This window comes from Doryrhamphus excisus, chromosome 12 (genome assembly GCF_030265055.1).
Source record: "Doryrhamphus excisus isolate RoL2022-K1 chromosome 12, RoL_Dexc_1.0, whole genome shotgun sequence".
Taxonomy (NCBI): domain Eukaryota; kingdom Metazoa; phylum Chordata; class Actinopteri; order Syngnathiformes; family Syngnathidae; genus Doryrhamphus; species Doryrhamphus excisus.
In genome coordinates, this window is record NC_080477.1 from 6,984,191 (window position 1) to 6,998,288 (window position 14,098).

Genomic DNA, 14,098 nt, shown 5'->3' on the forward strand with positions numbered 1-14,098 from the left:
TTTTAGCATGGTTGATTTACAAAATGTATCCAAGTCTTTCCCTGCATCCTTCAATTTAATTTCATGTTGCCCACGCTGGAAAAAAAAAATGTTGGCATCCCTGCTCTACATGAACAGATCATTGTTAATGTCAGCAATATAACCACTTCTCTTTTTGCCCTTTTCACTTTTACATTGGAATAATTTAAAACGGTTAGTGTTCCAAACAGTGAATTTACTTCGTCTGCTGAAAGGCTGATTCATTTGTGGATTAACACTGCCCCCTCGTGGTGATTTAAATTAACAGTTAAAACCATGACAATAAAAGATGTATTTTTGTTATTTGTGGAAAACACCCTTTTACCTTTTGTGACAATTACTTAACTGGAAAAAGCAGGTATCACATAATATAATATATATAATGAAATATAATTTATAGGCTGCACGGTGGTCGAGTGGTTAGCGTTTGTATATGCGTGGGTTTTCTTCAGGTACTCCGGTTTCCTTCCACATTCCAAAATTGGCGACTCCAAATTGTCCATAGGTATGAATGTGAGTGTGAATGGTTGTTTGTCTATATGTGCCCTGTGATTGGCTGGCGACCAGTCCAGAGTGTACAGCTGGGATAGGCTCCAGCGACCCTCCTGAATGAATGAATAAAGTTTACAGTCCACAACCATTGTAATGCATACAAGGTTATTGTTTATATCTTTCTGGGGTGGCTGCTGTGTTTCAGAACTGGGCCCCAGCCGGCTGCGAGAAGTTAGGAAAGTGTCTCAAAGCTCCCAAGTCAGCTCCCTGGAAGTGTGAATGGCCGCACTGAGTGGAAAATACTACTGGGGCAGAAAGGAGCACAAGGAAGTGGCCCTGTCTGCAGATAAACAGACTTTTTTTTAAGAGTTCAGTGTTTTAAATGAGTTGCTAGGTTGTCATATTATGTGCTCTGTGATTAAATAGCACCTTTTTACCTAAAGTCAGTTATAGGATGTATTTATTATGTGCACACCAGGGTGCATCAAATTTGAATGGGAAATTTTAAATTCATAATATCAATTTGGCTGGCATTCCATTTTTTTTTCTAATGAACATAAAAATGTCTTTTGCAAAGTTTTGAGGAAAACCATTGAGATTTAGGGATGCCACCTCACACATAAACTTTTGTAAAATTTCAAAAAATGTGCGATTTCTAGTCTAATTGCCAAAAAGTTGACTGTAAATGTTGAGTACAATGAACTTCTATACAGCATCATTTTCTATAGGGTTATCAAAGGGGGCCCAAACCAAAGACCAAGCTGAGACTGCTAGTCTGAAAGGAACTAGTTGTTGAGGGCACAGTGCCTAAAATAATAAATGGACAAGTGTATATTAGATTATGTAGTACTACAGTACTACTCTCAATAAATATGAGGCATCAGTAATACTGTCTACTCTATATTACTTTTGTTGATGTTATGCTTGCTCAGCTATTAGCTAACTGTCATTAGCAAACTGTAGCTAGCTAATGTTAGCTACAGTCAAGCGATGAGCACTAAATACCTATAAATATGACTACAAATCATTCAAATTACAAAAAAAAAACACAAATTTGCTAGTAATGTGTAATAGGAGTATGAATACACTTAAATAATGAATACTTGTATTTGTGTGAAAAAGTGTTTGCCCCCACTCCTTGCTTCCGGTATAGATGTTTAGATGGACATGTTTTATAGCTGTCATATTGTGGGTTTTTTTTTCCCCTTACTCTTGTACTTTCACTTGATAACTTTCACAAACTTTCTTTCAGATGTGACCTCATAAATTGGACATTCCCAGCCAAGTGTGTGTGTGTGTGTGTGTCGGGGGGTCGTCCCACCATTCACATCTGGACAAACAGATGTTGGTGCGGGCAGCTCGCCGTCGTGCTTCCGTGCTGTCATTGTTTCCGCTTCCACCTCCGAGGAGCCTCGGCGATTCTTTTGGGGAGTTTTTAGACTTAAAGCAGCGGAAAACCTTTGACGACTTTTGACTTTGTTTAGTCTTTTTTTCTCCAACATGGGAGACATCGAAGCTCCCAACGTGAGACAGCCGAGCCACAGCGTGCTGCAGTCCGTCCTCCCCAGCAGAGAATGGGCGTCCTCCAGGAAAGGAATGCTCCTCATCGCTGAAGTGGTAGGAAACTTTTCTTTCTGTAAACTCCAATGTCCTCGGTGAAAAACGTGCCTGTTGCTTCTAGTCGGTTCCCTTTCTTGGATGCCATGCGAGCTGGGCTAATCGATACAAAATAACAAGTGTTGGTATCTTTTACTTAGTATTGAATCGATACCAAAATCTGTAGTATCGCCCACCACCATAATCTAGTCCGTGTCTTTGCCGAGTTGCTATCAGGGTTGGGCCATTTTTGGTGGCCCATTCAAGTGGTTAGCGCGCAGACCTCACAGCTAGGAGACAAGGGTTCAATTCCACCCTCCACCATCTTCTGTGTGGAGTTTGCATGTTCTCCCCGTGCATGCGTGGGTTTTCTCCGGGTACTCCGGTTTCCTCCCACATTCCAAAAACATGCTAGGTTAATTGGCGACTCCAAATTGTCCATAGGTATGAATGTGAGTGTGAATGGTTGTTTGTCTATATGTGCCCTGTGATTGGCTGGCCACCAGTCCAGGGTGTACCCCGCCTCTCGCCCGAAGACAGCTGGGATAGGCACCCCCAGCACCCCCGCGTCCCTTGTGAGGAAAAAGCGGTAGAAAATGAATGAATGAATGAATGAATAAATTAAAGTCAGCATTGCAAAAACCCAAAACAGCTACTTTTTTGGGGCCATTTTTGCACCCAAAGCCCTTAATTGTTCATGAACTTATTTATTTTTCATTCATTCATTTTCTACCACTTATCCTCACAAGGGTGGCGGGAGTGCTGGAGCCTATCCCAGCTGTCTTCGGGCGAGAGGCGGGGTACACCCTGGACTGGTCGCCAGCCAATCACAGGACACATATAGACAAACAACCATTCACACTCACATTCATACCTATGGACAATTTGGAGTCGCCAATTAACCTAGCATGTTTTTGGAATGTGGGAGGAAACCCACGCATGCACTTGGAGAACATGCAAACTCCACACAGAGATGCCCGAGGGTGGGATTGAACTCAGGTCTCCTAGCTGTGAGGTCTGCTCGCTAACCACTAGACCACCGTGCGGCCCTTATTTATTATAACAACATATAAATAGAACAATTCTAACTATGGAACAATATGGGCAAAACAACAGTACAAATGGAAAGTAAACACAAAAAAGTACTGGAAATATCAATCTCATCACAGTAGTAGCCTTTCCACTGGGAATCGGTCTTTATTTTCTGGAAAATTTACCCTTATTTTCCACCTAAAGACAGCTGGGATAGACTCCAGTATTCCCCCTCCGACTCTAGTGAGGATAAGCGGTATAGAAAATGAATGGATGGATTCTCTTATTTTGAAATGCAAGTGTTGGCAGGTACGGAAGGAGCAGTGAAGGTTTGTCCAAACAATGGGCTAATGTTCCAGTATCGTATGTCTCTTAGGTTGTCTGTCTCTCCCTTTCCTGCTGGATTTGATCAGAGCGAAGAAGGATGCTTTCATGGTTATGTCATTCTTTCTTCATTCATTTATGAAAGCAAACACTTGGCATAAAACTCACGCTTTGGAAGTACAATCTTGCATCTAAATTACATCCATCTTTATTGGAAAAGTGTGTTGAAACTCTCAAGGAAATCACTTAGCACTTAGCATATGTGGCACATATCACTATATATATCACTATATTGACACTTACTATGGTACCAATTATGTCATTCTATGGTCATATCACCTTGCACTTTGGTACAGGACAAAAAAAAAATAAATAAATACATAAAAAAAATCTTAAACTATATTAGGAAAGCAGGAAGTGAACAAATGTAACAGTTACTGATTGTAAAAGTACCAGATGGAGGGGTAGGATTTAATAAGCTTTGCTTCTTCCTACTCCTTTTGGACATGTGGAACTGTGAACTGATTATGTGATGCATTCAATTGTAATCTGATGCATGTTCAAGTGAAATAAAACTATTACCATTACCATTACCATTACCATGTGGCTGTTAGACCTGGTCACAGTCTCAAAGGTATTTGCTACCTCCACTAGGGGGTGTCCTTATATATTTTGTGCATTAAAGATGCTAAAAGTAGGGCTATCAAATGATTACGGACTTTAATTAGATTAGTCACAATTTTTAAAATAATTAACCTTTCACAACTATGTCTGAAATATGCCTGTTTTTACTGTATTTAATGAGGAGAGTGACTTTTGTACCATATATAATAATGTTGCCACTGTTAACATGCTGTTGAGTTGCATGATCCACGCAGTTCCACAGCCCACATAAAACTGCAATACAGGCCAGAGTTTGATACCTTTAAAAACTTTAACATCTTTGTGGTTTAGGTGACAAACCCTACATGATTAACCCTTAGATGCATGAGTGACTGCACCCTACACTCTTCCATAAGTGGGTCAAAAATGACCCATATTAGAATCAATGCGTTTTTAAGCCAATTTTGCCATTTTGGTTAGGAATAATCACTTGTATGATATTTAGTATTATATTTAGGACCACACAAGAATGATTTCATCCAGCATCTGTCGGACCATTTCAGCTGTGTATCTAGCAGCCAAGGCATGGATGACGAAACAAAAGAGTAATGCCCAACAATAAATATAGTAATGTTTATAGCTAGTTATAAAGTAGGCTAATTTGTTGATAATACTAACAGTCATAAAAGACACATACACAATATTATATGAAGATAATACTTGTTGTATTAGCAATTTATTCCTGACAGCCAAAGTTGATAAGAATCAAAGGTTCCTATTTGATTCCAAAATGCATGCGGGTCATTTTTGACCCACTTATGGAAGGTTGGGATAGTAACACAAAAACAAAAATTTCTTAAAATGTATAAAAGGTAAGTTAAAATGTGAATGGAATGATAGCAAAACATGTTTTTTGAGGAATACCTGGAATATGAAATGATTAAAAAAAAATTCATTATAAAGATATTTCAAGAAAACAACCTGACTAGGTCATTTTTGACCCACTTATGCATCTAAGGGTTAATAATGGATTAAAAAAACTATTTGTGTTGAGCTACTCAAATGAATTTCTGCAAAGTAGGATTCCTTATTTATAATATTTTCATAGTAAGAGTGTTTATGACATTCTAAGTACAGCTTTTAACATCATTAGAGCCTGGGCATGAAATAACACCCCTATAATTAACTTTACACTCGTATTACTCAATATTGTGGACATTATAACAGAATAAAAGACAGAAATTATCCATAATATAGACACACATTAACATTGGGAGAGTTACTTGTTGTTGTTCAGTTTTTTTTTTTTTCCAGTACTGCGGTGGGTATTGTCTCAACAATGTAACAGCATGTCAAATTTGTAAAATTAGCTAAATTAGTGACCAGCCTAATACATATTAATAATGTCTTAAAATTAAATTAAAGAAATAAATAAACGTTTATTATCACATATACACACCCAAGTCTAGAAAATTGATACTGTGATGTACTGCTACAGAGTCATTAATGCTGTATCAGTTCAAATGTGAACGCTACCCAAATACCTTACAGGAAATGCCATTGAATCCACTATTTGACTTGAATGCTTTTTGAATATATTACATACTCAAAACATTTTTTTCTCACTCCCATTTCTTCTATTTACATATGGGAGCTCTACTTAGAACTGTAAATGTATTGATATGTATTGATTGAGTGTACAAGCCCTGTTCCAGGATGTATCGTGCATCTCAGCCAAAGTCAGCTGTAATAGGCTCCAGCTCTAAGTGTTAGAAAATGAATGAAAATAAACTTTGGAATTGCTTTTTCAGCATTCAGACGTTACGAACTCAACCAAGTCTTGCATAGGGCATGGATGCAACCTCAGCAGTATCATGTGCTTGTGCAAAGAAAGGCTCTTTTTTTTTCTACAGTCACATTGGTGTCATGTGACTTTCAGCTCATGATGGGATGTGGTCACAGAGCGGTCATTCAACAGTCACATATAATGTGCAGCCTGGAGCGACGTGCTGGCCACACCCACAACAAAGCCTTTTAAGGCATTTAGTACAATAGCTATAAAACTACTATATACTCATAAAGTAATATATATGCTTGATAAATTGAATTATAGTTGGACACATGTTTTTACTTAAATGGCTTGCGTGCAATGTAAAAGAGAGCTTAGCTCATCTTGGGTGTACACTCTTAACCTGCTGATTGTGCATTATGACCCCCGGCCCCCCTCTGTGTGAGACCGCCGTGCGTGCACCACAGCCAACAACAGTGTGAAATCATGCATCAACTTTATAGCACAAACAACCGAAATGCCTCCTTTTTTGGTGTTCAAATAAAAATGCCAAAAACCTCTTTAGGTTTGTGAGTCACAGCTCGTTTTACTACCTGCTCGCTCATTCCATACCTTTTAAGTACAAAGGCTTTGTCCGTCGTCATGATCTAAGGGGGCCTGGAGGCTCTATAGCAGGGGTCTCAAACTCAATTTACCTGGGGGCCACTGGAGCTAGGGTCTGGGTAAGGCTGGGCCGCATCAGGTTAAAAATATATATATAATATATATATATATATATATATATATATATATATATATATATATATATATATATATATATATATATATATATATATATATATATATATATATATATATATATATATATATATATATATATATAAAGTAAAAAATAAAAAATATAATAAAATTATTAATTATATTAAATATTAATAAATATATATGTAACATAATAGTCTTCCATGCTTCTGCTATACCCTCCACTTTTTCAGTGCTTTGGTTCTTTGCAAAAGCTCTGATAAAACAATAAATTATTATAAATTAATTTTTATTTATCATTAAATTATTAAATAAATGTTTAATGTTAATTTTTATTTTTCGACACGAAATAAGATTGAAAAATAAATAAGAAAATCAAATGAAACAAGTGAAACGAATGAACAAATAAATTTTTATTTATTATTAAATTATTAAATACATGTTAAATTTTTATTTTTATTTTTTGACACAAAATAAGATGGAAAAATAAATAAGCAAATCAAAAAACAAATGAACAAATTAATTTTTATTCATTATTAAATTATTAAATAAATGTTTAATGTTAATTTTTATTTTTCAACACAAAATAAGATGGAAAAATAAATAAGCAAATCAAAAAACAAATTAAACAAATTAATCTTTCATATCAAGGTGGGGGTCTCAAACTAGCGGGCCGTGAGTTTGAGACCCTTGCTCTATAGCAACAATTTGTTTGTATTAAAGTACATCTGCCTTGTAAATGTACTTTATTGTCCTGAAGCTTGTTCCTGCATGGTTTGACATTAGTGTGTAGTACTTCTCATTAGTAGTACAAGTGTTGTGTTGCTTATTGCGTGTACTGTGTGTACATGTGTAACCTCTGCAGTGATTAACCTTCATGAGTCTGGCTGCAGACTTCCTGCACAGAGCCTAGCTACATTTTAGAGGATACTGAAAAATCAAAGGATGCAAGCCGCTTTGATATATTAAATTCTTTAAAAAGGCTGTAAAAAAGCACTCGTAAAAATGTCTATTTTTGACACTCGGCTTGAAACCCTTTCCCTTTTTCCGAATTTGGAGCAACATGTTGTAATTATTAGATTACATGCAGCTCCAAAACAACCCACAGCTGTTTTTTATTGGCCTTTAGCACGTTCTAAAATACAAATACAATCAAACAACAACAAAAAACATAACGGGAAAAAAGAGCGGTAATTTTATGGTAATAAAGTGCAGATATTATATAAATAAAGTCATAATATTAGCAGAAAACAGTGTAACAGTAAATAAAAAGATGATCTATTGGCAGCAGGATCTCCTAACAGGAAGTGGGCCTGACACTGTGAGCGGATAACGTCTCGCACATTGGGGGAAGTTACAGCACAGCTCTGCCTGAAAAGGAGAAGATTATAGCAAAACAAAACTGCAAAGTATAAAGTGTATTCATAGCGATTTAGCTTGAGCTGTATGGTGATAGGAATAAAGTGATGAGAGAGACTAAAAAGGTAATGGAGGGCTAAAAGATAGTCATCAATCAGGAAATAGACGGCATGGAGGAGGAGGCACACTTTATAAATAAACAAAGCTCACATGAGAAGTCCTTTTCCTATGCCGCTTATCCTCATGGGGGGGGGGGGGGGGTATGCTGGAGCCTATCCCAGCTGTCTTCGTGCAAAAGGCGAGGTACACCCTGGACTGGTCGCCAGCCAATCACAGGGCACATATAGACAAACAACCATTCACACTCACATTCATACCTATGGACAATTTGGAGTCGCTAATTAACCTAGCATGTTTTTGGAATGTGGGAGGAAACCGGAGTACCCGGAGAAAACCCACGCATGCACGGGGAGAACATGCAAACTCCACACAGAGATGCCGAGGGTGGAATTGAACTTGGGTCTCCTAGCTGTAAGCTCTGCACGCTAACCACTCGGTGTCGTGCAGCTAAAGCTAAAGCTATTATGCTCATTTTTCGGCCCTTTGTATTGAGTTGTGGACTCCTATAGAGCAGCTACACACAATAATCTGCTCAGCAAGCTGTTTAGATCATCCAGAATCTGCACCTATTCAAGCTGTATTTCTAATTTTGTTGGTATAGGAGTTGATAATAAATTTAAAAAAAAACTTTGAAAAGTGGTTAGGAGCAACTGGTAGCTCATGAGCTACTGGTTGGAGACCCCTGACTTACCGTGTATGAACTCAAAGAGTGCTAATGTAAGTGCACCTTTTATTAATGCACCTTTCCCGTTGAGAGTGCGCCGCTTCCGGCTTCAACCACAGCTTGGCAGATATCTCACCTTTTATGTTGACAAAAACAGCCCCTTGCTGGGAATAACCAACTCCAACTGCAAACACAGCGAAGCAGAGCAGTGGGGAGGGCTGTCCTAGCCTAGAGTGCATGCCCATATAAGGAAGCCCAGCTCACTGTGACATCATAGGGAGCCAGTGTTAGAAAAAAGTCTCTAAAACCGAGTGTTCAAAGCCATCCCAAACTTCTTTCAGGGCTCACAAGCCTCATTATCTGAAACTTTTGTATCGTTTATAAGAGGGGTCTCAAACATGCGGCCCGCGGGTCAAATGTGGCCCGCAGGACACTAGTTTGAGGCCCCCGCCTTGATATGAAAGTTTAATGTTAGTGCGGCCCGCGCAAGTTTGATATGGATGCTGTATGGTATCACGTACCCAGAAAAAATATTACGTTTGATTAATGTTCATGTTAAAGGTTAAATAACTGTTAATAGTTATCCTCCCTATCCGTGTGGAAGTGGTAAGTTTTTGGTTTAAAGTTTAACAGAAAAATGCTTTTTTTGGGGGGGGGGTTGGAAAACCTGATGCAGCCCAGTCTCGCCCAGACCCTAGCTCCAGTGGCCCCCAAGTAAATTGAGTTTGAGACCCCTGGTTTAAAAGGAGAATACAACATTTTAACAAGATTAAGTGGAAAAAGCACAACAGGTTAGCTTAGTTTTAAAGTTGTCCTTGAACTGCAGTCAATAATGTGATCCTGCTGCGTGGTTGATGAAAGCATGTCCTGTCTGTGTGTAGTCTGTGTCCTTCATAGACTTTGTGTGCTTTGCCGCATCCACGGCAGCTGCCTTTGTGACGGTCCCCCTGCTGGAGTTCCTGGCTGCACTCTTCCTGCTCTTTGCCTACTCCACCAAATTCAGCGAGAGGTTTAAAGGCTTCTTATGGCCTCTCATGGTAAGAGGGTGCTTTTGTGCAGCGCCAAATTAAGAATGTGGTTGTGTTTATCTTGCTAATAAGAATGTTTCCTCCTTTACCTCTTAAAGGATTTTATGAGATGTGTGACTGCGGCTATCATCTACTTCATCATTTCCATCATTGCAGTATCCAAATATGTGGACAGTTCCTCCAAAGCTGCAGGGGTAAAGTGGACAGCACAGAAAAATCTTTCAGCACATCACAAATCTGCTATCTAGTGGAAAAACACTGAATTGTTCTGCCTGTCATTATACTTGGTTTTATTAGAAAAGTGGAAGGAAGGAAGGAAGGAAGGAAGGAAGGAAGGAAGGAAGGAAGGAAGGAAGGAAGGAAGGAAGGAAGGAAGGAAGGAAGGAAGGAAGGAAGGAAGGAAGGAAGGAAGGAAGGAAGGAAGGAAGGAAGGAAGGAAGGAAGGAAGGAAGGAAGGAAGGAAGGAAGGAAGGAAGGAAGGAAGGAAGGAAGGAAGGAAGGAAGGAAGGAAGGAAGGAAGGAAGGAAGGATTGGCAACTGCAGGGTCTTGAGACACATGCTAACTCGCAAACTAGAGATCTAGCGACCTAAACGGTAGCCTTCAAGTTATTTCCTTTGAACTTAAAAAGCCAAAAACGTACCACTTCCACACGGATAGGGAGGATAACTATACAGTTATCCTGTTATGGTATCCTGAGTACATGATACCATACAGCAGGGGTGCTCATTAAGTCGATCGCGAGCTACCGGTCGATCGCGGAGGTGGTACTGGTCGATCGCTGGTCGATCGCGGCGTGACATTAAAAAAATATCATCCCAGCATCAATGCCGTCACTTGATTGATATACAGGGCAGCCATTCAGATGACAACTGAATGTTGCCCTTCGGGCGACCAATCAAATCAAACAACGTCTCTAAGTGCAGCAGAACTTACGATGTCAGCCTATCATCCATCCCCGTTACTTGATTGACATACAGGACAACCAATCAGATGACAACTGAATTTTGACCTTTAGGTCACCGCTCATGCGTAAACAACGATGCAAAGTGCTAAGCTAGTCGGCGAATTGCGTTAGATTTTAAGCCCTCGCTAAAGTTTATGGTCACTAAAATGAGTGAAGGAGCTGGACCAAGTAAAAAGGCAAAAACATATCACTTCCATACGGAATGGGAGGTGGACTTTTTTTTCACAATGTCTTTTTCGAAGTGCGTTTGCCTGGCTAACCTGGCTATCAGCAGCTACTGTCCGGACTATGCATCCCTGGCTGGTTCAATTCAGTGCAAGTCATCAAAGTAAACTCAGGTAATTACAAAAAATGTAATAGTTAATTATGTGTGTTTTGCAATATTGGCTCATTTGGTTATGTAAGGTACATCAACATACATTGTACGTACAAATAATCCTCAATACATTTGAAAATAAATAGATGTTTTGCATTTTTGTAGTGGGTAGATCATTTTGACTCGGTCATTTTAAAAGTAGCTCGCATGCTGAAAAAGTGTGAGCACCCCTGCCATACAGCATCCATATCAAACTTGCGCAGGTCGCACTAACATTAAACTTTCATATCAAGGCCTCAAACTAACGGGCCACATTTGACCCGCGGGCCGCGTGTTTGAGACCCCTGGTATAGTACATACCTGCATCAGCATTATTTATCAGGAATTGCTCTCAAATGCACATTTCACCCACAGTGTCTTTCTTTCTTCCTCCTTTCAGGTGTTTGGCTTCATTGCCACAATTGCGTTCGCTTTGGATTTTTATCTCATTTTCAACGAGCTTGCCAATTTCCTGAAACAAGGAGGAGAGACCACGGAGGAACCTTCAAGACAGCAAGATGTTGGTCAGTTAAATATATGCATCTCTATTTTGATGAATACATAAAAACCAAGCATGGACACAGAAGTGCAGCACTGGGTTGCGGGGGAGGGACGCTAGATGATGTCATTGTCTTAGTCTTAGTAAAATGTCCCAATGTTGCTGATTGTGTTTTTGCTTTCCAGATGATTTTTCAGACTCGGATTCAGACTGAGATCATCCTGGTACAACTTTCATAATAATGCACTCCAGGAAACAAGGCCTCTTCTGTTGCAAGGGTACCTTACCAGGGTGTATAAAACAAGTTATATCACTTTTTTTTTGCAGAATTGGTATTGTGTTTATAAGATGTTTTTGTCATGGAAAGGTAAAATATGAGGTACTGTAGTGGTCCTGTCTGAATCAGCACAAAACAAACATTCTTTGCACACACGTTTCCTATATTGATGTAACACAAAAAAACATTATTATTGACCCTGTGGCAAAAAAAATATATGTATACATATGTACATATGTATAAGATTAAGATATGCCTTTATTCGTCCCTCAGTGGGGAAATTTGTATATATATAACAATTGAAAGAGTGAATTATGACATAACAGCTACAGACATATTTCAATTTGCACTTTCAATCTGTTTTGCTGTTAGATTTCTTTGAACAATAGGCTGTGACTAAAATGTTCAACACTAAAATGTCCCTCCAAATAGTGAAACTGTCCTAAAAAATAACAATTCCATTGTAGGAAATAACTGTACATCCCGATATTGCAGGTTGGCTGGTTTCAACCATGAACATAGTTAAGCTGTACTTTGCAAGAGTGTATTTTTCACATATTGTGCGATTTTGAGTTTTTTTCACCTTTGTGGGTCAAGGTTATGTGTTGCTATGTAAGCTTCTTCCAATATGTTTAAAGCGCTCATGACAACAAAACACCTTCATTTTGTTAAGGAGAAGTGTTGCTGTGAACAGTTGAGGTGTGTTTTTTTTTTTTTAGTGTCACAGTGACTGATTTTACTAACACCACTCAATAGTAATAGTGTATGGAAATTCACCACTAGTGAGATGTTTTTTTTTTTTTTTTTTTTTTAGATGAGTCTATTTGTGGTAAATTGTAGTTAAGAGTAAATGTAAGTTACATTTACAACTAATATGCACTGTTGTGCCTTTTCAATGTTTTGATGCTGTGGCTTCAGTGACTTTCTGACCTGTCTATGTTCATCTCTATTGTTTTGTGTCATTTGATATTCTGTGAAAAACAGTTATTTTTTCCAAATAAAAAAATGCTAAGGGATCAGTGTTGTTGCAGTTTACAGTGTTCCACACAAAATCCTATCAGCAATGTTACCTGCTACTTTTCTATATAACAAAGATGGCTGATGCTCAATGGTTAGACAGTATTAAATTATTTCACCAAGTCAATAAATAACTCAATGCAAGAAAAAAAATCAAAGGATGAGTTCTATAAATTGACTAAATTTGTGCTCTTCTCTCCAGCAACACCCTTATAAAAGGTTCCTACCTTTTAAACTTAAGGCAAGTGCAGCGAGGAAAGTAGGACACCTAGTGGACAACATGATACCCTACAGTTGCAGCTCTTACTGTACAGGTACTGGGGACTGTATGACGGGCATTCACGACTCGTAACAATCACTTTTCTCTACACATTACGTCATTGTATTTTCTTGCCATTACACTTGTAGCACTATTGTGAGGAAATTATGTATTCATATGTGTGTTAAATTTGCATATTCAACTTCAGCTCGCGCAACATTGCTAGCTAAAAACTGCGCGCCGTCAATACCCGGATGCTGCACTCGAATTCGTCACCTGAACTACGTAGAGTAAAAGCCGGAAGTAACCCACATGAAAGTGATAGAAAATTCACAATTAAAAACAACAGAAGAATGGGAAGTTGATAAATAATGTGATCGTCATTTCTGGTAAGTTAATAGATTTTGGACTACACGACACTATAAAATTGCGCCATCAGGAACTAAGTACGCATTGTATCCAGTGTACACACTGGAGTGTACGTGTGCGATTTGAAACAGGCTTAAAAAAACATCTAAAATGGCGGACACGGAAGTTGTGATCACGTGTGGCGCGCACGAGGTGCTGATTGGTCGAATCTATTCAATGACGTGTAACAACAACAAATAGAGTAAAAAGTGTTCGCAATGTTTTTGTCGACATGACCCCAAGTTGAATTAACCTCCGGTTTATCTCTACTTTTCCCGCAGAGGTTTTAATGTTGAACAAAAGGATGAAAGAAACAAAAGACACACGTTGTTCAAAACAAAGTGTTTAGGACTTCATTAATCATGTCTCGTCTATTTAATCTAACTATGACGTTTTAACCTAAAGTTTCATTTAAGATTAGAATTGCTGCTATTACTAAGACACATTTGACATTTGATGTTTCAAGTTATTTAAATATGATTATGCTGTTATTCAACATAACATACTGTATGTTCACCATTAATACTAAATTAA

The 14,098-nt window shown here is 38.5% G+C and overlaps 2 protein-coding genes across 2 annotated transcripts in view; both read left to right on the forward strand.

The window, feature by feature from the left end:
* Positions 1 to 952, forward strand: part of galns (galactosamine (N-acetyl)-6-sulfatase) — a 33,014-nt gene extending 32,062 nt beyond the window's left edge. The window contains exon 14 of the mRNA XM_058088351.1: positions 716 to 952. Coding sequence (XP_057944334.1) covers positions 716 to 802 — 87 coding nt within the window. The 3' untranslated portion in view covers positions 803 to 952. The remainder of the gene's footprint in view (positions 1 to 715) is intronic.
* A 163-nt stretch (positions 953 to 1,115) lies between these two features.
* cmtm3 (CKLF-like MARVEL transmembrane domain containing 3) lies at positions 1,116 to 12,982 on the forward strand. The gene is made up of 5 exons (XM_058088353.1): positions 1,116 to 2,127; positions 9,638 to 9,793; positions 9,883 to 9,978; positions 11,505 to 11,628; positions 11,789 to 12,982. The coding sequence occupies exons 1-5, from the start codon at positions 2,011 to 2,013 to the stop codon at positions 11,815 to 11,817; spliced, it is 522 nt and encodes a 173-aa protein (XP_057944336.1). The 5' UTR covers positions 1,116 to 2,010; the 3' UTR covers positions 11,818 to 12,982.
* Positions 12,983 to 14,098: the final 1,116 nt, after the last annotated feature.

Bases quoted from the DNA above. Each gene is read 5' to 3' on its own strand.
- cmtm3 (XM_058088353.1), top strand. From the start codon at position 2,011: ATGGGAGACATCGAAGCTCCCAACGTGAGACAGCCGAGCCACAGCGTG. The intron at 2,128-9,637 runs GTAGGAAACTTT...GTCTGTGTGTAG, and splicing joins TGCTCCTCATCGCTGAAGTG to TCTGTGTCCTTCATAGACTT. The intron at 9,979-11,504 runs GTAAAGTGGACA...TCCTCCTTTCAG, and splicing joins GTTCCTCCAAAGCTGCAGGG to GTGTTTGGCTTCATTGCCAC.